At 31.7% G+C, this 27,106-nt stretch overlaps 1 protein-coding gene across 2 annotated transcripts in view; it reads left to right on the top strand.

Annotated features, from left to right (window-relative positions):
* Window positions 1–27,106, top strand: part of LOC118200328 (uncharacterized) — a 727,671-nt gene that overhangs the window by 542,614 nt on the left and 157,951 nt on the right. For both annotated transcript variants that reach the window (XM_085808107.1, XM_085808106.1), the window contains exon 2: window positions 22,764–22,972. In XM_085808107.1, the coding sequence (XP_085664233.1) occupies window positions 22,764–22,972 (209 nt within the window). The remainder of the gene's footprint in view (window positions 1–22,763; window positions 22,973–27,106) is intronic.

Genomic DNA, 27,106 nt, shown 5'->3' with positions numbered 1-27,106 from the left:
AAAAGTATCCATTGTAAAAGAGATTTGGCATCAATATTTTAGTGGTGCGCTCATTAAAATAAGGAATAATCAAATGACTTTCACATACAAGAAAAGAAGGGGTGATCGGAGAATTAATCTTTTGAATTCCAAAGATATGATTAAACAATCTCCCGAAAGTGAAACCCATTTTTCTCTAAAGTTGAGAAACGGACATTGGCCGATTTCTATCAAGACACAGATGTTTAATATTTTTTACATCTGTCCTTTCACTCTTATACTGATTCGACTTTATCATTTACGGCCTCGAGATTGCCATCCTTTTATTTGGATGTCAATCTAATTTTTTAAAAAACTCATAGACTTTCAAATAAGACAAAGTAACTGAGATGATGCACCACCGTGAGTTTCATATACTTTAAACATCTTTGTGTCTCCATAGCACTGCAAAACTGGTGCTTTGTCGTGGTAAGCAAACCAATTCTCTTTTCGCTACTGCTGAGGTAATTTACGAAAAGAAGTTTCTCTAAACATCCGAAAACAACATAATGAAATGTCCATTGATTTCTTGATCCGAAACAATGAATTCGCGCTGCTTGTATTGCTGAGGCATCTTCTTCATATCGAAAGAAACACGAAAAGGGTATATTCGCATTCCTCCCTCTTATTACTCGTCTTTAAAGTCCTCAACTAGTAGTTGTATTGACTGTATTACGTTATGAAACAAATTCTTGTCCCTTCTGGTCATCCTAAGTGAAATTTAGGTTGCATAGCATAGAGGTCTAGACCGACTTCAATTAAGACTTCCAGATAACATGCTAATAATTCTACAACAACTGAGCAACATTCATATAAACAGAAATAGCATTGCTGCATTTCTTTGGAGAGGTTACAAACCAGATTTCATTCATGTAAATTTTCACAGTTCGGTTGGCCTTATTGTGCTTTATGACCTATTTTATATAATAAGAGCTTATTTGTTTTTATTGAGCAGCGTATAAATTTGTAATATTACTCATATGTAGTTGGTGAATCAAATAATCAAGTAACTTAAGTTGAGGAGTTATGCTTAAGCTATAGCATAATAATTAAGTTGTTCAGGAATCTTCAACATAATCTGGAAAAGAAACGCATAAAGGAAAATCTTAACGAAGTACATCCAACAACATTTCTTTTTATCTGGAACGAGCTCCTTCTCGCAACAGAGAAAGAAACCAATGGCAACTCAACTCGCTAAACATACACAGAAAGAAATTGTTCTAATACTCAGCTGAATTTTCAGTATGGTTCTTTAACTTCCTGGAAATATAGTTTCAGATATTAGAAAAAATATTTCATGCTAACGGTGTTATAGTTTGTAAATACACATTGCTACACTATGCTTGAAAAACGTTTTTCTAAACGTATAAAATCCCGATATTCCAGCAAGTATTACGTGTTTTACATTTGAAATCAGTAGAAAAAATTCAGCAGAAAACCTTTAACTTCCATTATTCTCAAAGCATATGGTAAAACACTGTGATAATAAGTTGCACATGCATTTCAGTTTATTTTATAAATAATAATGGACAAGCTTCTAACAAATTGTAGGAATTGTAGCATTACTCTAAAAATGTCATTTCACTATTATTAAATGAATGGAATGAAAAGCTTATAGGAATTTAAGATCAGAATTTATCTAAAATACACATTTTAGTGCAGCATGATGCCATTTTTGGTTTATAGTGGGTATCAGGAGGTACGATATATTTGAATATGTGCTCAGATAACGTCAGAGAAAGAAGGCAGAAAGGAGTCATTCATGCTAAAAACGTTTATTTTCTTATATTAAACGTCTGTGATAAGTCTCATCACAGAATTTCTTACTGATTTTTTTAACTTTTTCTGAAAATAAAAAGAAATAAAAAAGAAATCATTGTTAGACTGCATTTAATGACGCAAAAAAATTTTACATTACTCACAGTTAAAGAAAAAAAGCTAAGAAATAAAGTCAAGCACGTGCAGAGAAACATACTCATGCCCATATTTTAATAAAATATGCAAAAGTAATTGAAAATGTCATTAAGGAATTTATTACTTTTCGCAGAATCTTTCTAGAATGCGCTGCGTTTAAGGATTCGTTTTTTATTGAAAGTGTAAATCACTAAGCGCTTTAAAATGTTTAAGAAATATTTTACTTCAGTAAAAGATAAATTTTCGTTTTCTTTCCTTTTAAATACATCTCCTTGCGGTTAGATCTTTTCAGTACTGAAAATTTCATTATCATCTTTACCATTTTACATAGCCGATTCTGTTTTTTTTTTAAGAAAACTGTATTTACCAATTTAATCAAAATCTATTTCATACATCTAAAAGTGTGATTCTTGTTGTATACTTTTATAATATTTATAATTTCATTTTGAGTTTCCTTAACAATTAACAACATTTACACCATGCCCAAATTATACGTAAGTTCATGTTTGCTTTTCAATCATCGATTTACTGTAAAACAATTATCTCGAGAAAGTTAACTACAAATACTCATAATTAGAAACTCGGTGACATAAAATCTTATTAAGTACTTGAACTTCAATGTAACTAACTTTATTTTTAAAACCATTTCACTAATTTCTTTGAGTCCGATACCTAATTTATGTCTCTTGCTATAAATGCTAAAATTTATAAGCACGAAATGTTTTAGTTATTTTGATCTTTGATTAATAAAATTTTCAGAAGGCTACGAAAATTCTGCCATACGTTCTCAGTAATATTTCTTAAAAATCATTATTTATTTGCTTAATAAATCTTCTCTTTATTAGACTTCTTAATATTATACCAAGGCTATTTTATAAGATATATTTCCCTTATAATACAAAGAATTGACAGTACATTTGCATTCATAATTCTTCAAGTAAAAATCGATTATACATTTCTCCTTGCGGAAAAAAATTCTTTTCAACTATCATGTATAAAGAGATTTTCGATAGGGAATGTCCAAGTTATATCAGCAAGTTTTAGAAAATGAAAATTATTTTACTTTCCTCAATAGAATATATTAAATTGTTTTCCATAAGCCCCAAGTAAACTGCATTAATGAGATTTTCTACATGTTATACAGGAATTACTTTTAACATGTTGAAAATTGTTATATTCCGTTATGTATACTCATATGTAAGATCAAATAATATTCACAAATTTCAATTAATCTCATGTGAAGAATTTAAGATTTTCTAAAATCTGATTTCTCCATAAATATTGCTTATTCTCCAATATATTCTCGCACTTAAACTGACATTTGATTTTCTTAAATTAAAAAAAGATGTTTAAAAATGCACGGTAGTATTTACTTATTAAAATCGTCTTTCATTAGGATAGAAATGTTACATTGAGAATTTCAAAGGTGCGTGATTCCATTAAATTTTACGCACTTAGAAGATTTAATAATTATTATTCGGTGTTCAGTCTGAATGTACTTAAATTATAATTTATCATGAATTTAATTTTTTCAAAAGTAACTTTTCAATTAGTTTTCAGAAATCGTCAGTAACGACAATTTAAGTTTTCGACTACAGAAATTTATTAACTGTTTTCTTTCTGAGCCATCTAATTTCACATCACTAGACGTCATCAGCAGAAAGAATTAATTTAACAGAAAGTGAGCAGAAACACTGAAATTTGAATTCAATTGTATGATCATTATGTTTATCAAATACAGATTTTTTAATTCTTAGTTATGCAAACAAATCACCTTTAATTAACTTTTAGTTATTTAATGATTTTTTCATTTAATTTCTTAAACTTTCTAAAAACTATTTGTAAGATTTGCATAAATATGCTTTATCGTTCTCAGAAACATAACTTTTTATTCCGCTACACATTTATGTACAAAAATTAGAAATGCAGTTATAATACTAGTTGTTGTATATTGATGTTAGTACTTGCTAATATAACTGTTCTTATCATATGTATATTTACTTAGAAGATAGTAGCATTTAAAACACGGTGCAGGTTCATTTAAGTGTAAGATCCATAACACTTGTATTATGTGGGTGCTAAAGTGTTGCTTGCTTTCAGTAGAAAGAGAAAAGCAGAGAATATGATTAAAATAGCTATGATTTCATATAATTCCCTGCATTATGTATGATCTTCTGCCATTTATATTATTGATAATAGTATGTTATCCTACACTAATAAAATTTTTCTGCTTAGAGCAAGAAAAGTGTTGTAATGTTGTTTTCACATCGAAGTTTTGAAAAACGAAAGGTTCTGTAATGAGCGAACGGAAATACTAATTTGTAGGCGCCAGGTCCGGAAATTACCTTGAGTGAAGTAATACTTTCGAACTAAAATTATATACTTTTTTGTCAATCGCTTAAAGCAACTTGGGTATTATCAAGATGAAAGATACTAATTTAGCGATTTGTAAATTCTGGTCTCTCACAGATCAGTTTCTCTCGTCCGACTGTAGAAAGTAGAAATCTGCTTTAATTATTTCGTTACATTTCAATAGATTTTTCTATTGGCATTCTACTGTGCAAACAAAAACTTATTGGGATGCACTCCTACTTTTGAGGTTGATAGTACGATTCTGCAACTCACGCTAACAGCCTTAAGTACTTGACATTTCATTACGGTATCTATTCCTGATCTTCCATTACAGTGCGCTCTAAAAATTCTTCACTTCACTGACTGAATCTCTTCTCTTGCTGTTTCTCAGAAAGCTGGTATGGAAACCACTATTAGAAATCTGTAATGCGCCTAGCTGCCTCTATTTGACTATTATTTTGTGCACTAAAAACATTTCAATTTGTTTGAACATGGATGAATGCAGTTCAGTTTTATGAATTTGCCCTAACATTCATCAAAAACCACTGATGAGTTAACAACATTACTCATTTGTATACTACAGGGCTTCTCAAACAAGAGAATTTCATAGTATCCGGGAGGGGTGCAACCTTTTATTTACATGCTAGGATTTAGTTTTATTTTATGAATCTAAAAAAATATTTTATTCAACTTTAGGTATTTATCAACGTGTTCAGGACTTTTTCATGTCAATTTAAAAACACATTAAAAGATAATCTAAATTTAAATATATGTGTACGTATTTTTGAATTTTGGAAAGGAGAAGGCGGATGATGGCTTAGCAATGGGTAAAGGCGTACATGGGTCAAAAAAGGCCTGAGAACCTCCCATACATTATTTGCCTCTGTTCTGGAATTTCCGAAACCAGTCGTTTCATGTGCAATCATCAATAGCATACATACTCTTTAGGCACTTGACAAATGGCACGAAAAACGCAGGCTTCAGTATAACTTTTATCAAATTCTTACAGAAAACAACCTCTGACGTGCCGCCTTTACATGTATTGTTTTCCAACACTTTGCTGGTAAAAGATTTCAGTCATTCAGTCTCATCTGTAAAAGCCATCCGATTATATTTTGCATCTGTTAAAAGGTAGAATATTTGCACACATCCAATAAATTTATTTTTAAGTTTATAGATATCACTTAAAAACAATTCCTCTAGAAATTTTACTATTTCTGTAATCATATTTACAAGGAATAGAATAAAATTTGTGTGAGGTGAAAATGTAAGAGAAACTTCCCGTTTTTTTAATTCCTGGTAGCTAATGGTAATTTCAGATTTTTTGTCATTGTTTAAAGCTAATTTTACAGATGCTTCAGCTTTTCCTTAATGAAATGATACTGAAAATATCAAAATACGAGAATGGTAATTGTATGAGTTGTAAATCAAGAGGAACACAGTACTACTAATACCGAACTAACTAATTTATTTGATAAAAAGTCAAGCTACAAAACAACCGATAGTTGAAAGATAAACTGATAATAATAAAAATAGTTGATCATTAGACCTTTGGCAATTTTCATTTTTGCTGCTAATTTTGAGAAGGCATTGTCTTAATTTTTTTTAAAAGTAAAGAGTGTAACGAACTTCAACATTCCACCAGACATGCAAGAGAGCCAGGGAAAACGTTATCTTTATTAAAATTGTCATTTAGCTCTTAGTTGCAGGTGGTTAATATAGTCTTGGTGTCAACTTTTCCACTCTTGCTGGACAGTTTTTGTTCTCTGCCATCGTGTTAATTTATTATCTGGTTTGTTTAAGAGTTCTGGTTCTGGAATCTTTTATGAAGTCCTATCTACAAATGACCAGGCTCAAAATGACCTCTGGACCCAACATTATTGGCGGTCTGGAGGGACAAGGGTATAAGGCTTGAATTGAGAATACATTCAATTTTAATAGAAATAATTAGCTGTTCTTTTAATGTTAGCGTGGTTTCCAATTATTCTTTTTAAGCATTTTTTGAGAGACTTAATTCCAGCTTCTTACAGCCGAAGGAAGTATTTTAGAACTTTTTTAGAAGTATTTTTTAGTAAGCCGAAGGAAGTATTTTCGAAGACACTAAAACTTGATAAATTGTCATTGGGAGTTCTTAACCTCCTCAGACCTGAGACAAAAATAAAAGCTTGATATTTTGTAAGAGGTATTTAAATAGTTGTTTCGATCACTTTGATGTAGAAAAGTGCAATAAAAAAATTTTTTTTAGTTAATGAAAGCTAGGGGGGGATGTATCACATGTGATACATCAGGAACAAGGCACTACAATCAGAATTTTCTTAAGTATTCAGCAAGATTGAAGTAATTAATTTAATCTTAGTCTTTAATCACACAATACATACAATTCATAAATTCAACACGAAAATTAAGTTTTATTGGAGTTGTAGGTACATATTATTATTATTTATATTCGTGAAATGCCTTGAAACAATTTCTACTAGTTGTAAAGCATAGAAAAACCTTGCAGTCTGTACATTGTACATTTGTTAAGGCCGAGCAGTTCTCATTCCTGCACCTACTTCGATGAGTTCTATCCCCAGCCATTTCAGGCATGTGCCTAGCTTCATTGTTACGAGCTGCTTGATGTGGAATGCAAGTTGTAACTCTGCGTTTTGGAGGAGGTTCATCATTTTCATCTTCGGCTAGCGAAGGAGTGGGAGATGGCTTCTTCAGTAAGCCGTGGATGAGTGTATTTGCAATACTGAGTCTAAACGCAAAATAGTCCAGAATGTTCTTCTTCGGTTCCTCTAATTCTGTCATAGTATTTCTCCTGAAAATCAAATGAAACTGGATTGAACTTATCTGTATGTGTTCCCCATTGATTTGGAGCAGAAAAATCAAAAGTTACATCCTGATCTTCATCAACATCATTCACCTCACATCCATTATCGCTTTGATAATCATCTTCATCTGGCAGTGAACTCAAATCAGAATCATCGCGATTCATCAGCTCTAAAATTTCATTTGGTGTCAAATATTTCACTGAAAAAAAATACTTATTAAATAAAATATTATCAGGAAAAAATGGGTAAAATGGAATGCAATCACCTCAACTAAAGATTTGAATTCAAGAAATACTTCTATCAATCTTCAAATCCCCCCAAAATATAACTAAAAATTAAAACAAAATTGACTTAAAAGGTGTGTTCATAAGTGATTGGGTCCCATTTTATCACAAGTGATACAAACAAATTTCACAAGTCATTATGCTTTAATATATCAGTAAAAATTTCTTTTTTTGCTGTTAACTAGTAAAACGTACATATACAAAGAGAAAGCATATTTTAAAAATAGTTTAATATTTGTATATAAATAAGAAAAAAATACTTACTTCGACGACGTGCAGACATTTTGTTTTGATTCAGAGATGCTACTAGAAATCGCTATCATGGACAAGTACTGCCATCTGTTGACTAAACGAGGAAAATATATGAGGTATTTCACTTTGTATCTTATGTGATACAACCGGTCCCAAATTTGTTTTTGCAGCAACTTTTGTATCACATGTGATACAAGGGAACCGAGGAGGTTAAAAGATTTTATGAACTTTTCAATTCCACGTAAGCACCTTTGCAGCTGGCTGCATTATCTGTGAATATTACGGATGTTGGATGAGTTTTCTGTGAAAATCTTGGAAACGTTTGCAACGTTTTGCGTCATCGCGCAAAAAAACTTTTCAAAGCGATAATTAAAGCTTCCGTTGTTAGATCAATTACAATTAAAGTTTCAGTTGCTGTTACCTCAAAATGTTTGGCTTTCCTAGACACAGAAATGAAATTTGCAATATACGTTTTTTGTAAGACATCCTTTCTTTGCGCTCTATAATTAACATAAAAGGTCTCACAAAATTCAACTCTGTTATCGATGAAAGGGAAAATCTGAGCTGTACGTTAGTAATAATAAAATTAATGTAATCAAACATAAATTTATGACATGTATTTAAAATAAATTTTTTATGTTACCGAATATTTTAACTTAGGCAAGCGTAAGGGAACTATATGTCTGACAGATTAAAGGCTTTGTAAAATACTTTTAAGGAAAAATTGACTTCTTTTTAGATTATGATCACCCATTAGTTTCGGGGCAAGGGTGGGCTTTTGTCAGTAGCACTGTATACATTCGTGAAAAATATGCCTTGCTAAACTACTGCCACCCATAGGCCAAACATTTTGATATACACTGCTCAGAGTTTGAGATCCTACATGTAAGGACTTCCTATGATAATATTCCATGATAAGTTTTGTTAGTTTAAGGTCAACGGGCAAAACTATAGTATATTTAGTATTCTAAACCGAATCTGACCGACTCAAACGTCCCCCAACACAGATAGCACCATTTTTATCTAAAAAGGGATTAAGAAACCTTAACTTACTTTTTCAGTACTTGTTCTTGCTTCAAGGGATACAATTTCCAAAGAGAAAACATTTGCCTGAGCTCTGATAATTAGAGATCTGGAACGTGATTTAGTTCTTCTGACGTTAGTGGTCCTCTGTGCTGCTAGCTAGGTTGCTTATATTATATATCAGCCTGAAAGCAAAGCTTAAAACTCTTATTAATTTCAAATAATTATTAGTGAAGTTCATGAATTAGTTGGCTATGTCAAAATAAATACAATTTCCACAGGAGGTTACCCTGTCTTTAGATAATGATCGTCTATAGAACTTGTCTTGTCTAACTTGACTTCATTTGCCGCTTGTTGAAAAACTCTGAAGCACACCACCCAACCCAATTCAATGTTATGTCTCTAGCATTCAGTCCTTGTAAGTATTCTTCTCAGGTCTATAGACCATGTGATGAGATAGATAGCGAACTAGCTTTTCATTCAATCTCAACTATATGATTCCAGCTTTCATATTCTTGCATGAACACAGTATATAATGCTTTCATCGTTGGATTGTTTTCAAAGCTGATTTAAACTTTTTACGCAAGCTCTTCGGAACTGCCCAAATTTATTTTTTGCTAATTTTTGCATTTATTAAATTTATGATGTTGTGGTGTTGCGTGGCCCCAACTTGCCCGCAACAATAGTAGTGACTGCTATGAACTGGAAAGTACAGAAACACTTAAGAAGGGTTTAACTCCCTTTTTATTCCACTTTAGAAGTTACAGATGCGTGCACTTGACGCTCACAAACTACGCCGACCCGGCAGTTAAATAAAAATAAGAAAGTACAACTAAAAATGAATAATAACAAGTCACTACCTACGAGGCTCTCTAAACGTGACTAACTTAACCGCATTCTAAGATACAGCTGAGATTTCAGCAAACTTTCTTAATAAGAAGTTGAAAGATTCAACTAACTGCCGAAGTAGGCTCACAGGCCGAAACGCGCGGTTCTTAAATTTCTACCTAGCAACCTTCACACTCGTGAATCAAGAAAGCACACCTACAAATTCGTTTTCCTCCTATTTAACTCAAAAATACTTCCGCTGAAAATTTGAATACTTTGCGCGTTCTACTAAAATTTACATACTCTGGCATTGGCAATTCCAGGGGAAAGTAAGGCTTGACAGGAAAGATAGCTTAAGCTTAAAATAAATGTTAGTTAAAATAAATATAAACCCTACAATGTTTAATTGAGATTTGCACGGCAACGCGAATATCGGGTTTTCTACAGTGAGTCCGAGCAAAGTACTCCTAACAATATCCCGAATCTTCACTTGGTGGACTGTTAACTTTACATTTTCTGTCTCTAAAAAGGCCTTACGTGTTTGGTTTAACATGTACACATTCGCAGATAGGTAACAATGGCAAATAAATGAATTATTTTCTAATGAACTAAAAGTTTCAATTGAGCCCAATGCCACATAACTGAATACAGTTTATTGAAACAACAGTTTGTTGTTTTCCATGCGAACCCTTTCACTCTTAATAAACTCAAAAATCATCTCGGGCTAAAGAAATTAATCAGTTTTCTTGGGTTCGTGAAATGCAGGGTCTATTAATATAATATAATGAATTTTTATTCTCGAAATGTTAATCAAATTAGATGAACTAGATCAGTTATTTTTGGTATGACCAAAAATTTTAATTTCCATTTAAAATTTTGCTTTAAATCTGATAATTAGCATTTTAGTTTTGTTTCAATATTTAGAACTTAACCATTAATTCCTGAAATAAGAGCAAACATCGATTGCTTTTTTAATACAAATAAATTAACACATTCAGCATTTATAAAGTTACAGCGAAAGGCTGTATCAAGGATTCCAGTGATAGGTTTACGTAGATATAAATCTGGAATATGAATGATAGCAATACACAATAACATTGTTGCCTTTTTAACTTCCGTTACTAACGATTGAGAGGGAGTCATACCTTGGTATCTGTCAACAGCTTTCGATTCAGTCAAAGCGGATGTGGAATTTTTGCTCAATTCTCTATGAAATAAGTTATGATGTTTCAGTTTGCAAACCGAACAAACTATCTTTAACATACAATCAGATAATTTCTGAGCTGATACTAAGCAATTTAAGCAGAGTCTATGCTTTTTGACGACGTCAAGTCTTTGAATGAGATCCACGTCCTTAAATGTCGATCATTTGTATCTGGAGGGCGCGTTTTTGAACACAACACACGATGAGTTTGATAGCTTATTCGAACTAAGTACGAGACTTTATAACCAATGAGATGAATTTTCCAAGGTTGCGAATTTGTTTACACTCTTAAATGGGAATTACGCGATAATCTTACTAACATCTGACTTCATTTTTCAAAAAATTGCAGAAATGCATCAAATTCTGGAAAGTTATTTTACATAAAAGTCACTTTAAATTGTTTTCTAAACATGCGATCAAGTTCCTGAAATTCCGAAAGTTTATCAAGAATCTATAAATTTCAGTGCTCGTATTTTCTTTTGGTGCTTACACATTATCTCGTCCACAGTGAAAGTTGGCCATCATCCAACCATGAAAGATAGTATAGATGCCTCCAAATATGCTCCAGTTGTCACTTCAAAATTCTGAAGAAATTGACATGTTTTTATTTAACAAACAATCACTATCCTTCAGCTTCATTTTTGACATTTGTTAAAAGGCTTTCTTCTATTTCTAATGTTTTGTTAATTCCTTCGATTTAACCGAAAGCTCTGTTTAAAAAATGTTATGAGTAGAAACTTCAAATCATTGTTTCAGACTGTTACTGTTTTGTGGCTCTATTCAGCTGATCATATCGTGTCTATTAATACACACTTTGTTATGGTAGGATTGCGTAACTTTGAAATATATTTCGCTGATTATTGATCTGTAGAAGGCAGGTGATAAACTGTAATCATTTGTAACAATAACAGTTAATTTATACCCTTGTTCATATTATAAACGAAGCGTAGCTAATCGAGAATCAGTTGGGATTATATCAAACCAAAGCGCAGATATTATGCGTGCGTTGTTATTTAACTCTTATCCATAATTTGCAGTAAATCGCCTTTCTTAGCAGCTGTTTCGCGGTCGACGGAAAAATACGTATGTATCATTCTTTTTTACACGATCTAGCATTTCTTGAAGTTCTTTAGAGGAGTTTTGGATCGCTTATATTGTTCTAAACATGTATATCAACGAGATTATTATTTTGTTTATATAAAGACATCTAATAGTTTTAATAGGGACTCATACATGTCGTCCGAGGTTTGAATTGGCCTCAGATCGCAGTGTGTAAATAGAAACACTTTTGAGAATTTGTTTAATGAATATGTTTAGATATTAATTCATAGATGCAGTTTAAAATTACTCCGCTCCTCGTATAAACCAGAGAATCCCAATAAGGGAATTTGGGGAAAGAAATATTAGGAGTTTTCAAATTCGCAACACAAGAATCATCAACTTCTAGTTCATTTTTCGAACTTCTGTTTGAGTACTGGAGAATGAAGGTTAAAAGACTTACCTCATTTTCGAAAGAAAATGGAAGCTACTACGATTATAATAAAAACGCAACTGTCAGTTACATCTTTAGACTCTTTATTCTCGTCACCCAATATTGAAAAGGTATTCTTTTATTTTTTAGGTAAAGTATGCAATGATCTCCAGCATCCAGTTACAGTAAATTTGAAAACGAAGTTCGAACTAAATGTAGCAGTGTACAAACCAAAGAACTAAACTTCTGTATTCAAAATAAAATCAACTAGGAATGAAAATCGGCTAACCTCCATGCTCTATGTGTTAGCTCACATATATTTAATCCCATTTCCTTCGTAAGATAGAAATGATTGAAGAATCATTTCTATCTTACTTTAGTATCTTATAATTTTTCGATTTCCTACTGTATAATTCCTAAATGTTAAATAATTATACATAACTTGAGTTTCAGTGTTATATGTATAAAATGTTATTCTGTACAGCTTACAGTGGTTTAGCTACATTTTGTATAATGCTGAAAAACAGTTTTGAAATCTATTCTCTTGCTTAATACCCAAATTCTCTACTTTTTAGGCCATGTTTTGTATTTAATTGCATTTCCGAAGAAAGAGATTAATTTCTAGACGCGTTCTAATGATTTTATTAAATTACTAGTTAAGAATTTTCAGTAATTTTTCATTCTTGTTTTCAAATGTTGCCTTTAGTATCTGAAAGGGTTTGCAACTTGTTCAAGCTGCAGTTAGAATTGATCAAAAAATAGTTCTTAGCTATACAATCTATACACATCCCGAGAATTGGGTACATATCTTTATTCATCTGGCTTCATGAAAATATTATAGTGCTTCACTTACTAGGCAGCCGGAAGTTCTCTCCAAATATGCATCGTAACAGTTCATGTACAGAATGTAAAATCTCCGATAACTATGAATGTTGCATGCATTTTTATCCAAGCAGTAAGTGTTAGGTCGCTCCAAGCATCAGTGCATACCTACGTGTATAACACACGAGGTTAAAAAATTGTTTTACTTACCAGAAAAATAATCCAAATGTCTTATAAACTTATCATTACTATATTTCAATCGCACAAATTTGATGTATATTATAAATTACATAGGGATATTAATAATATATAAATACAATATAATAAGGATATTATTCAAAATCATAATATAGCTATAAGTTATTATGAGTTGCGAACATTGCTTTCAAAACAACCAGCAAATCAGTATGCTGTTTTAACTTGAGATATAAATTAAAGTTGTTATGGAAATGTCAGATAGCAGCTTCCCAAGCTCTGCTGAAGGTAATTAATTGCCTTGGTAGTGTAATGGTACGTAAAGGTGATAAATACACCGAAAATTAAGCTATGTACCTTTCTAACGTCATATACATATAATAAATTGAAATTAGTTTTAAAGAACGCAGAACCTATGACCTAATGTTTAGCAGTGAAAATATATCATTTATTGCAAAAGGAATTAAAACCAATGACAAGCGACAGAATACATGTTTACATCTGCATATATATGTAATAACAATTATTTAGACAACGATTTCTTGATTGAAATTATTTTTTGAATATATGCTCTAAATTGCTATTACTATCATATAAATTTCGATGATTTAAAATATTCAAATTATGTATTCCTTTCTTTATGTTTCTTTATGTACTAAAAGTACAACGTTTGAGCACGAAAGGAGTATTTCCATATTCATATGTAATGTGATAAAGCATAACGGAAATACTTTTAGAGCTATTTAATCTGAGTATTTTTAAATAAGTCTGCCGTAGGTTGTAGGTAATTATTGTTTAAGAAGGTTGATAAAAGTAACTTAACCTTTTACTCCGTTTAGAATAACACGTGCAGAAATAAGTAAAGAGTATAAATAAAGTATATTAAACATTTTGATTACAATAAGAAATCTGAAAAACATGGGGCTGTTTTTTAAGTATATACACACAGTTATTAATAAAGCTAAGTTTGAAGAATTGTAGTAGTACTTTTCAATTCCTTTAAAATGTTCTATTGTACAACTGCATACCAGAACAAGGACACAGCGATGTTGTAACCTATAGTTTACAAGCCCATGTATTAGAAACTGAATAAAGTAAATTAATTATTAGATAGCAGAATTTAGAAGAACTTATAATAGGCAAGAAAACTGAAATATTATTTCACGTAGAATAGAAAAAAAGGTTATGTTATAAATAATGAACTTTTTCACAAAAGCTAAGTGAAATAATTATTGTAACTACAGACTGAAAAATTAAATATGACTATGAATGTACAAAGTGCGTTTGTGCATGATGAATGTTTTTGTGAATATAGGTCTAGTCTGCAAACAAAGCGGGAAAACCGCCGTTAACAGGAGTAATAAGACACAATATTTTAATCGTAATGTATCTGAGAATAAGAGAGAGAGGGGTTTAAGTCAGAAGGATTACGCTAATTATGCGGTAGTTACCAGTATTATTAATACATAAATTTCTGGAATCTAAGAATTGTATTTATTTAATAAAATCAGCACTAGACCGCACAAACTCTTATTAAATCAGCAATAATATATCCTCTTACAAATAAAATGATATAATTTAAAGAACATTTATTTATCAATTTCTATTAGGAATTGCTATCTTTTGAGCAAGAATTTCACATTTATTACCTAACAAAACGCTCTACTAATGCTTTATTATTATTATTTCTAGTTTTACTGAAATTACTTTAGTAGTAATTAATCTTCTAATTCCCATTGTTTTGTAAAGAAAATTATCAGTTCCTGAAAAGTGATATATTCCTCGTGCATTTTCACTTCTTATTTTAATAGCTATAAATTCTTAAGCTAAATGTAATAGCTCAATTCATAATTATCAACTTCAGTAAACTGTATAAGTACTGTATAACAAGTAGTTAAATATGCGCCACTTCAGCTGAATTCCCTGGTAATAAACATTTAAAAATAAAATACGTCTCTACAAACATCATTAAGACACAATTTAGAAATAAAAGCCTTTCTTTTAGTTGAAAGAAAAACACCAATTCTTTACACAAAACCAGATATCATTAGTGTTACTTTAACGCAATCCGGCACAATTTTGAAAATTCTTGTTATGCCTCATTGGAAAATTATTTCGCGTCACATGACCCAGATGTTACGACATATCCCCTAATGTAGTACCAAGCTTTGGCTCAGACAAAAGATCGATTAGTTTCATTATGAGGAAAAGAAACGAGAAGTTACAGTTTTAAAAGCGAATTAGGTTCAAATACAAAAATGCAAAATACAGATTCCAAGAGAACAATTAGGTATGCTAAAATTTATATTCCACAGAACTCTTCGCTTATCTTTGGTAATAAAGAAAGCACATAAAGTAAAGTAAAATTTTCCCACAGAACTTAACCTATTTCACATCAAAATGTGGCTCTTTTTGTGCTCCACCAGCGGTTATTTAACAGTAGTAGCTTATTCCGGGTTCGATCTCCTGCGAATGAATTTTCTAGATGCACTGCGTTTTTATGTTTTTCATCATAAGTAAATATGAATGTGAACCAGAATTCCAATGAATTCGTTAATAAAATCGTTCCTTAGTATGAATTTTTATTTAGCTCGAGAAACGATTGAAGCAAGTATCTTTGCTCTTTGCGTGATCGAACTTTTTAAGTTCATTTAATTGATTTTTACTATTATTAGCAAAGTTATTTTAAGATGCATGTTTCATAAATCAGGATATTTAATTGATTTTGCACTTGAAGTATTGCTGTTGTTGTGACTTGTCTCATTCCCCTGATAGTAACAGCAGAACAAATCACGAATTACATCGTTGCACAGAGCGCAGGATTGCATCTATCGTTGGTATGGGCCGTGAACACCTTATAGGTGACTGTACGACTTTGTCTAGATCTGTCCCAATTTTGAAGGAAATTTTCCAGGAGGACGGGTCCAAGGGTCTCCCATCCCTATTTTCTTATCACCAAATAACAAGAAAAGAATTTCGGCTCGCATGTATTTTAAGCGCATTTGCGTAGTACAGACACTATACACTTACAAAAAATTTAAACAATTAAATATTTGTTTGCTTAAAATAGTCAGAAATTTATCCTTTAGCGCAATGGAAATATTTTCTCAGGAGTCTATACCTATGTACTGTAAGTGTAATTAGCGCATGTACTCTGATATATCTACAGCGCGGCCGTAAAATATTGCAAAATATTTGCTGTTCAATATGCAACAGCTATTTGAAGGACAAATAAGAGGATATAACAAATAACCTTAATTTATGTCTGATGAAAAGCCTACTTGAAAGCTAGACAAGGAGATTCAGTAAACAGCCATATGAGTACATTAATCTCAAAACTGGCAATCTACATCAGACAAATGAAACTTAGAAAAACACTGATTTAAAACAAATTTTAATTTAGCCATATGCAGAAAACATAATTATGCTGGAACGCTACTTAGGCAGTATTTCTTAGTTTTTTAACATCGCTGAATCCTACTCGTATCTCGAAGAACCTCTACAGAAAACTTGCAAAATGATTATCCCTATTTGATATATGATTAACTCATTTATCACTATTGCGCAAGCAAAAATTTGTAATTTCTCACTTAAATGCTAGGGTTTTTTAAGATACAGGGTGGCTTACTTTGGAATAGGGTCCAAAGAAATTTTTGAAGAAAAGGAGAAACATTTCAGAATAATTTACACTAAGCCTATAATATAATGTGAAGAAAAGCCATACCTGCATATATATATATAAGTATTTTTTCTTGCTGCACTCAACATACATATATTTAGATCATGCATACTTCATCATATTTGATACTTGTACCTGAGTTTTCCCACTTTAACATTATGCCTTAAAAAGTGAAAATAAATTGCAGTTTGTTGATAGTCCCTTGCCGAAATCAATTGTTGCCTATAGCTCTCAAGCAGTGTGTCATGCGATATGCTAAGCAGCGTTTCAAATAATTAAGAAAGTAATTAGAATTTCAACGTGATGTAAATCGGGCCAGCAGAAACTGAGTTGGCACAAAATCCCTAGTTTAATAACCGCGAACGTAACAATAAAATCCCTCGATTCACTGTGCTATGGAGTTCGAGGTTATAAATGACGTCACACTGAATGCCGAAGGGATACTAACTTTTGCTCATATTGTGTAGCAGCTATTTAGGGTAAAGAGGGAAAAAAAGCTCTTTTCCAAACGAACTTCCCTAAATTACAATGAGAGAGTTTATTTCGACTTCGCGAACTTTCTAAATCAGAGATGAATTCGATTTTCGTTTCTTCTGCAGAAAATGGTGTATGGAAGAGACAATCTAGAACGTTTTACATCAAACGATAAACTAAATTTTTAGTTTTCTGTATCATTATCTTGAGTTAAGCTATTTGAATATTGCGCAGATCTGCGGTGTTCTTTACTTTTTTAAAATTAACCTCAAATGGGAACTTTAAGTTGGCAAACTTTTATATTAGCAAATAACATGCATGAACCGGGATAACAGAATGACCCACTCCTTTCTAATTGCTTTAGGCTTTTAATCAGTTCTTCTTTGATAGGTCACAGTTGCATGTAACAGTTAATCGATTCGTCTCTGATAAGTAAATAAAACCCCTGTAAAACTTTGGTCGGTATAGTTAAAACTATCGGGTCCTTAGCTTCGGGCTCTATATGGGCATCAAATAAGCTAGATAGCCTGCAAATAGACTTCGCGAAATATCTGCCATACTTTATTTTGCTTAATTGCATTGAAATTATCCATGCTAAAGCTTTTATGATTTTTGTTTTCATTTTGTATTCGTTCTGCATCTGGTCGATGATTTTAACTGACTGATATTTAATCAACACTGAGAGGTTTAGACAAGTTAGTTTTCAAAGTCAGGATCTGTCAAGAAGGCCATTATGTTTTTTATGCTTAAACTAATTGTTAATAGCATTCAGTATATTTGTTTAATGAAAGTCACAGCATTATTTATTAAAGGACTATAAATCTGGCTAGTTTAGACGGATTTCCCCTGCAGCATTCAGAGGCTCTAAATTTTTGAACTAATATCTTGTTCAACAGGACTGCACTATGTCGTTACGGTAAGAGCTTTGACCATTTAGCTTACTGATTAATCTTACCGTTTCCGAAATTGCATTTTTTTTTCGTGTTCAGGCTGAGCTGAAACACATCTTCTAATGTCTAATTAAGAAATAATGGTTCTTACAACTTGTGTTATTCTTTTTTTTCCTGAGCTAGAGGTTATGATACTCAACGCCTTATTAGCGTGCTTAAATGTACGAATATCACTAATAAACTATATTTAACAACTTTAAAAGATTAATATTCCTTGAAACTCCTTTAAAGGCTTTCCAATATCTCATGGTGTTCAAGAATTATTATTATTTTCTACCTATGGCGGGCACTTGCCTATAACGGCATTGGCCAAGCTAAGGACACAAGTGGTGGCCATTTTATTGTGGAGTCACCTAATAAGTGGCCATCTTTAATTCTTATTTGAAGGGAGAGACAATTTTATACCCATGCCTTCTCCGGGATTCGAAACCGGGCCCTTCCTTATCGCAGTCAAGTTCTCCTAACCATACCGTCTGGGCGGCTGTTCAAGAATTATAATGCATCTTAACTTAATTTTAAAAAATGTTAATTTTTAATCGTTAACTATTTTTAAAAGTTAACGTTTTATTGTTAATACACAGACGTTATTTTTTGCTTAGTAAAAGCTAATTTTTGATTGAGAAAGGAAATACATAAAGCGCGATTAAAACTAAAATGTAAATGTAGCTATGTAATGAAGATTTATTAGCGTAATAAATTCTAGGATATATTATAAGTATTTTTTAAATATTTTCTAAAAGAAACTGTAAGACATATTAAACTGTGTATCAGATAAAAAAGTTCGAATTCCATACGCAGCTAAATTATGTATGTACAGATTCACGAAAACAATATGAAATAACATATAATAAAAGTTTGCTGTATTAAACGTAACTGAAATTTCGTATTTCTTTTATTAATTAACTCATGCACAAAATTAAGAGACTTTTCACACTATGCCGCATTGATTAAACATTAATGGGCAGATTTTAATGAAATTTTGTATGAGTATACATTTATAATGGAGAAAGAGAGGTACCATTAAGAACTCATTTTATGTACGCATGATTATCACTAAACCTCATAGTACAGGGATGTCCTAAATCCCCGTTGTGATATCAAGCTGAAAATGGTATATTGTGGGGTATAGTTCCCACTCACATCCAGAAAGGTCGCGCAGCATGACAGCATACTGGACAGGAAGCAGGTGAAGAGTCGCTGTGGCAGTCGATCATTCAATGCAGCAAGGCAGTTTTCATAACCAGAATGGTTCTCGAAGGGAGATGGTGAAATGAAACTGCTATTAAAGAGCGGCCCAGATGTGCTCTATGAGATCTGACTGACCAGTCCATGCAGAGAATATCCTCATTTTCCATATAATCGTCGACTTCCTGAGCCCTATATGCACGAGCGTTGTCGTCCATTAACAATAACTCAGGACTAACTGCGCCCCTGAAACGTCGAACATAGGACTTTAAGATCTCCTATCTATACCTTATAATAGTCAGGGAGCTTTTATCAAATACATGCAAGTGTGCGTAATTCCTGCCTAAAATATTATACGTCTACCAACGTAGTCATCTTTTTCACCGATGCAGAAACGTATTGTGTTCTAGACGCTTTTCAAATACAGGTACGCGGAGAATCAGTGTGCAGGATGAATTTCGACTTGTTTCTAAAAAGCTCGATGCTCTACTGAAGCTGTAAGAGCATATTGTCAGCTCCATGCTATTCCTTGTGGGCTGCACTATGCGGGACACAAAACGCGGGTCTTCTGGCATGAAGTCTTCGGGAAACTGCAGAACGTGAAACTAGGTTTCCAGTGGCAGCATATAGCTGAGAGGTGTAAATATGTACCATATGCGTCCAGTGTCCTAAAACCGTTTCAATAAATTGTAGACGACACTGGGCGTCACATTGAAACTCTGTACCATTTGCGCTTGGGACAGGCCTTTGTCAAATCTACCAATAATTTTCCATTTCATTCGGTCATCAATACGTTTGGAGCGATTCATTTTACCTTATACTTTATAAAAGTTTTCAAACTCTTAACAAAAGACACTGCGAATGTCTTGAAACAGTGCAAGCACACAAATGGCAGAAAAACCCTCGTGCGACTCCTTTAGGATGTCCTCTTCACAATCAGAGTTTTTCAGACACGCACATGTATATTTTCTATGATTACATATTCTTTGGCTCAATTTCATTTAGTTGATTATGGCTAAGCACACCAGGGTTATCAGTCTAAGGCAAGAGATGCCTTCGTTTAGGACTTTCTGAGGGAATATAGCTCGTCACGCATGGGAAAATCTACGAAATTGCCCATGCAGCCAGCCCGTTTATATGGAATCGGAGTCAGGTCGGAACTATGGGGGTTCATTTGGTTTAATCCTTTTAGGAAAAACAGACACAATCTGCAGATACTCTTAATTTTTAACACTAGTTTAAAGTTCTTCATTTGCTGTTACATGGAATTTAAGACAAAACATTTATATTTTTAACGAGAAAACTGATGTTTAATTTTTAATGTTGGAAAATAATAAATACTTTTTAATCTAAAAAGTCATTTTTAAACTCTTATAAATACAGTCAAAAGGTAAATAGTAAATGATTTAATTATGTTACCTTTCGCATTTTAGTGAACTGTGTATTCTTAAGCAATGTAAAATGTATGATAATGCAGAATGCCCGGCAAGGATTAAAGTGAAAGAAAGCCTACATATAGATTCTTTAAAGATGTTGGAAAATCACTGCTCAGATTATTACTCTTTTGATCAAATTTTTACTTCACACAAACCTCAATAAATATTGCAAATAATAATAAAGCATTGAAAAATAAAATAATTACATACAATTAATTAATAATTCTATGATCCATTTTATGAGATCATTCAACACCTGCTGATGGGCATTCATGAAGTTTATGCATCATCAGACAGCACAGCTGTGTTTTATAGCTCAGCTATTCTTTCGAGATTATTCAATACTATCCTATGTAAATAACCTGCAGAATATTCGTATTATAGGATAAAGCAAAATTTTCGTTCAAAAATAATTTTAAAAGTACTTTCAAAAGAGATTGTAGCGCCAAAAGAAATGATGCAATAAAAACGACGGACGTTGAGGGAATAAGAAAATCGATATCCGAGGGATTATCTGCTTTGACACTTTCAGGCACTGTGGTTTCATTTACTAAAACAAGAATAAAATTATCACATTTTCAGGTTTTTAAAAAGACTTGCTGGCTAGATATTTCTTGCAGTTAAGTTCCGAATCATAGACCAAATTCTGATTTCAGCAGTTCATTCAGCTATGAACAGGTATTTTAAAGAATTTTCATTTTCCATGTTACTTGTAGCAATGATTGTACGAGTTTATCTTTAACTAACAAATAAACCGTCTACAGTTTACCTGCAGTCAAAATAATGCATTTTTTGTCAATCTTTCATTAAATTTTCAAAAAATCTGAGAAGAAGTAAACAGAAGAATCGACAATATATTTACTTGAGAATAATCTCATGCATTTTAAAAATGCTGCATTCTTATTGTAAAACAGCAGACTGAGTTGAAAATTTGTATTTTAGAAATCTCGACTAGCATTTAAACACTAAAGGACATTCTCTGTGCACAGCATCACATTTTATATGCAGAATAAACAAACCTATGAACGATATTACATATTATGTTCGTCATATTCCATATCACATTTAGAATGTGAGTAAAAGCCATATCACGTATTGAATATGAATTTCACTTCTTCAAGTATCCAACTATCAGTTAAAATTACCTTAAAAGGAAACTAAAGTTATCTAGTGAGAGTCTGTAGTATTTAGTACATTGGACATGCAATTAAAACTGCGGATTAACAGTTACTGTGAAGCGCACGAAGATTTTGCCTTCGTGGAGGAATGTTTAAGAAACATTGTGTCGTATCTATGTTTCACATGAAGGAAAGCGACGAAAATTTCCATGCCGCCAGCCTGTTCTCCAGAAACTGAATTCGTGCCAAAATACTAGAATTCAGTTCTAGGCCGCTGGTAGAGCGCCGTTAAAATTAGACGAACTGGGCCTGAGAGAGTAATTCCAATGAAACGTCTTTAGTCTGTATAAGTATTTTGTTTAATTTATAGTTATATATGTATGTATGGATGTATGCATGCATATATGGTTTTTATATTCGTAAATAGTACAATAAAACATATCACTGGACTCATCAAATGGAATCAATTATCATCTGAATTTGAAAAGCATGAAATATTTAAAACTATTTTTAAAAATCTATCCAATGATAATTATCCTATATGCAAAGAATAATAATAAGATACATTACTGAAAGAAATATTTTACAATACTTAATGTTTAATCATCGAATATAAAAATACTGCTTTTTATAACAATGTATTATGTATAGCGGTCTGAGTACTTTTATGCCGTTCTTCAGTATTTTACTTTCATTTCTGTTAAACTGTATTAAATATCATGGTTTCTTTTAATCTTAGGTTCAGCAATGGGATTGAAATTTGTACAACTGGATGTACCAGGAGCACTCCACAGTGGTGAATCCACATGGTTAAAATGTCAGTATGAACTTGGAGACGATGAGCTATATTCTGTCAAATGGTACAAGAACAACGTTGAGTTCTTCCGATATTTGCCAAGTGATGTGCCAGCTGGACAAAATTATGAGCTCTTAGGCGTCTATGTTGACGTAAGTCACGTAAGGCGTTTTTGATATTTCTGGTTCTGTTATAATTTGCACAGTATATTTATCCATTTAATGCAATGAGATGTAGTGAGAATTGCTAATATCGTTTCAAAAGATGATCCTCTATATTAAGTTTCTATTTTAATATTGTATGATATTTAAAGTTCTAATTAAAATAGTTCTATTGAATCAGTATTTTCTGAGACACAGCTATTTGCCCCAGACGGTGAAAATCTATTTTAAAGAAGTTAGAGAGACTGTTAGAGTTGTTTAATATGGATATTTACTGTAATATTATTGCTAACGGGTATTTCACTGCCTTGTGATTACGATACTTAAGCTTAGAGTCCATCAAGCGAATTTTCAGTTAGGAAGTATATGTTTCTGCTTAAAAAATGTTAAAGATTAAATATGTATAATTAATGTTCTTCAGCTATAAATTTCTGTCTTCGTGCTTTCAAAGTACACAATATGCATTTAAAAATTTTAAATCGAATCGTCAGAAAAAACTAAAGTTTACGATTTTCACAACTGTATTTATTCAACAATTGAATATAAAAAATGTTTAACAAGTAGTTTTCTTATTTCATGTAGAACTATTTCAAAATAGTAACTTACGTGGTGGAACAGTATTTCAGTAGAATGGTAGTCGCTGAATCTGACTAAATAGCCCTAGGGAAGATACATTAAGTGACGTTTTACAAATTCTTTCACGGGTACGCAGACGTTCTGTAGGTTTACTAGTTTACATTTTCACCTCTCGCTATAAGAGCACGTCACCGTTAAAACTTCTATAATGTGTGTCCCGGCCTCTCAGTAGACAGTGCTGCTCGTGAAGTCAGTCACGATTTTCCTACGCGCCGGAGTTTCATTGAGCTTTGGAATCTGGCAACAGAATATTTGTATAAGAACGATTTGTTTACGATTTGAATCACTGTACGTTGATAGCGAAATAAAATGTGTACATAAACTCAACAATGTGTTTAACATTAAACTGAATTCGTTTTTATGGTTAGAACTGTATTTTTACTCGTAAGAGTATAGCACATTACCATTCAAACTTCTGTGATGTGTTATACATTAAAGTCAATTCATTTTCAAAGTAGAAACTGTATTTTTTTTTTGATAAAGTGGACAAAATATTTTGTTTTACTGAATCTGAAAGCTCAATCATTACTAAATGTAGAACCTCGTATGTCTATTTCTTACTGTATATACATATATTTACTGAAAGAGCATTAGCTTTACTTCGAGAATTTATAGTTGAGAAGTGTACCAGAGTTTTTGCCACATTAGTTATCAGACATAGCAAGTATCCTCTTTTTTTTCCAAAATGGCGAGAGAAACTTTTCATTTACTTAATTGAGGATAAATATTTTTGTTCATATACTAGTTTCCATTATTTTCTGTCGTCTGTGTACTATTAATTAATATTTATCGTAACAGAAGATTTGTTTGATTCTAATTTCACGTTTTAAATTTAATGCAACATTTAGTTTGCTAAATTCTTAAACATCCATTATGAAACTTTCTGAATGCTTAATTCTAATTTTAGTGCTTTTAAATGACTCTAAATATAATATTAACATATTTTAATGTTTTAAAGCATATTTCAAAGGTTTGGTGTAAAGTGCAATCATTAATATGGTAGATAAATTAGGTTAATTTTTACGCGCTTAATGCAATCGATGTTTCTAACGATTCTGAGCATCATTAAGGTATGGTTTCTTTAAAAGTCTCATTAAAATGCTTTAATTTATCTATCTAGTATTATCTTCAATTTATATATAATTAGAAAATGGAAATATCTTTGAACGAAATGAGGTGATTATTTTAAAACTTCTAATAAAGGTGATGAATATGTGTGAAGTATTTGCTGGAATGAAGTTTCACATAAAATTTGTTGAAAATCTTTTAACTATATTATGTATTTGCATCTTATTTACGCCAGTTTTCGTACTGGCTGATAGTAAAATAATCACAAAATAATTACAAGTAGTGGAGCGTTGCAAAAGAAAAGAAACATCTTTATCTTTTAAATTTAAAGCAAAATACTTCATTTAAAATTGATGCTTTTTATTTAGCATTTTGAATATAGCATTTACTCAAAATGTAAATTCACAAAGGAAATTAATCACCTCCACAACAATGTATTGCAGCCATTAATTTTAACTTGGAGTTAATTGAAGTAAATCTTCTCAGTATCAGTTTAAAATAACTGTAATACTGTGACATAGTTAGACAAAGAAACTTAAACCTAATATTTAGAAGTTTTTTACACCATTGCGAAATACTAATGTATACTATTTATTACTTCTGCATTCGTCTGTTTAGTTTGCTCGAAAATAAATACATTCCCTAATTTCATATTCTGGAATATCTACGAGGATTTACTTAACGGCATTTCCTCGTGAATGGAACATTTCGCACTTTAAGCCATAGACTAAATAGTAAGCGTGAAATATATAGGTTTAAGCATTCAGGAAATTTTTGCAATTGTTAACGAAATTCATTAGGGAATTAATACGAATGGAGAATTTTTTTCTCCTTCGTCACGGTATCTAAGTTGTCGAGTGAAATTGAGAAGCTTTTGAAACATAAATATATGTGAGTTTACAGTTTTGTACACTCCGAAATGTGTTAGTTTATTATAGGCTTCCGTTCAATATTTATCACTAATGCTGCAACCTCTTCGATATGAAAGCCTTATTTTATCGTAAGAAGTGCAGTTAAATTCTTTGTCTGTTGCCTCTGCGGAAATTAATTGGCTTTCCGTAACCTGCCTTAACCGGTGTTATTTAATTAGGCTTTCCGCACGGGGCCAATAGAGTTCTAGCTCTAGGGTGAGTTGATGTTCTTGTGGTTTCGCTGAAGAAAGAAAAACGCCATTATCTGCTGACTTGGAGTCTACGCTGGGGAGATATTTATTGTTGACGATGGATCTAAAGTGACTTATCTGTGTTTTGTGGTTTCTTTAATGCTCTGAATGTCAAAGTGTGTTTCCTTTAACGTATTGCAAACAGGAAATAATGATATAGCTTTCCTTTCTCATTTTCGGGCTCCATTTACTTGTAATCAACCATGTATTAAATCGCTTAGATACGTCAGTAGTTTTTTTTTTTTTTTTGAACAATTACAAACCTACGACTGTCAGATTTTAAGTAATTACAGCTAATGATATTTATTACTATGCCAATTTCGAATAAAAAAATAAATTAGGCTAATTAAAGTTGACCAATATGACAGCTCCTTCAGATTAATGTCAGAATACATTGAATTTTATTCGAGTTTTCTTTATCTAATTGTTAATACATAAGATGGGGAAATTATTTATTATATAACTTTTCATCTAATAATGATAGTCGCAGAAGAAAATGTTGAAATGGACGAATAAATACCTTATACAATTAATAGTATTGATTTTTAAGTGATGTACTGTAATAAAGCAAAAATGCAAAAATCTTGTTTTATTATTCGTTTTAATAGCTTGTCGACAGAGTGAGCACGATTTTAGTAAATCCTTTTTTTTATCTTACCTTTGACTTCATTTGACTTCAAAAAGGCCTGCTGTGAAAGAATTTTGAAATTAAATAAGAAATCCAGTTTTTGTAATTTAGAGACTAGTAGACATTCGGCACGTCCAGAATATGTTATTTTATGCATTATTTCTACGATTTTATACCTATCACACTACGCATAATCCTATACTTTTGAAGTAAATCTGATCTTTTAAATTAAGATTGTTACAAAAAAGAAATTATCAGATTTTTGAACTGAGATTTTGTTTAAATAATTTGAAGCCTGTTTATGAAGTAATATTTAAAATTTACCATTCAATGTTCTCCATTGGATATATTTAATGGAAAAAATACAAATTTTCGAGGTTTGATGTAAAAACTAATTTATTTCAATTACTACCTGCATCGAAACTATTTTTGAAATAATTTGTTTAAGGGACAGAATAATGTACTATAATTCATTAATATATTGTGAAAAAAACATTAGAGGAAATAGTGACTTTAAAATTTCTTAACGATGAAATTAAGAAATTAAACATAATTAAAATACATTTAAAATAATTTCTTGGTAATTACTTAGCGTCATTTTAGATATTAAAATTATACATATATAGTAAAT

This window comes from Stegodyphus dumicola, chromosome X1 (assembly GCF_044657685.1).
Source record: "Stegodyphus dumicola isolate Sdum_Otavi_A_Nest chromosome X1, ASM4465768v1".
In the NCBI taxonomy this organism is placed as follows: domain Eukaryota; kingdom Metazoa; phylum Arthropoda; class Arachnida; order Araneae; family Eresidae; genus Stegodyphus; species Stegodyphus dumicola.
The sequence above is the reverse complement of the archived record's forward strand: the minus strand, read 5'-3'. Positions and strand labels throughout refer to the sequence as shown.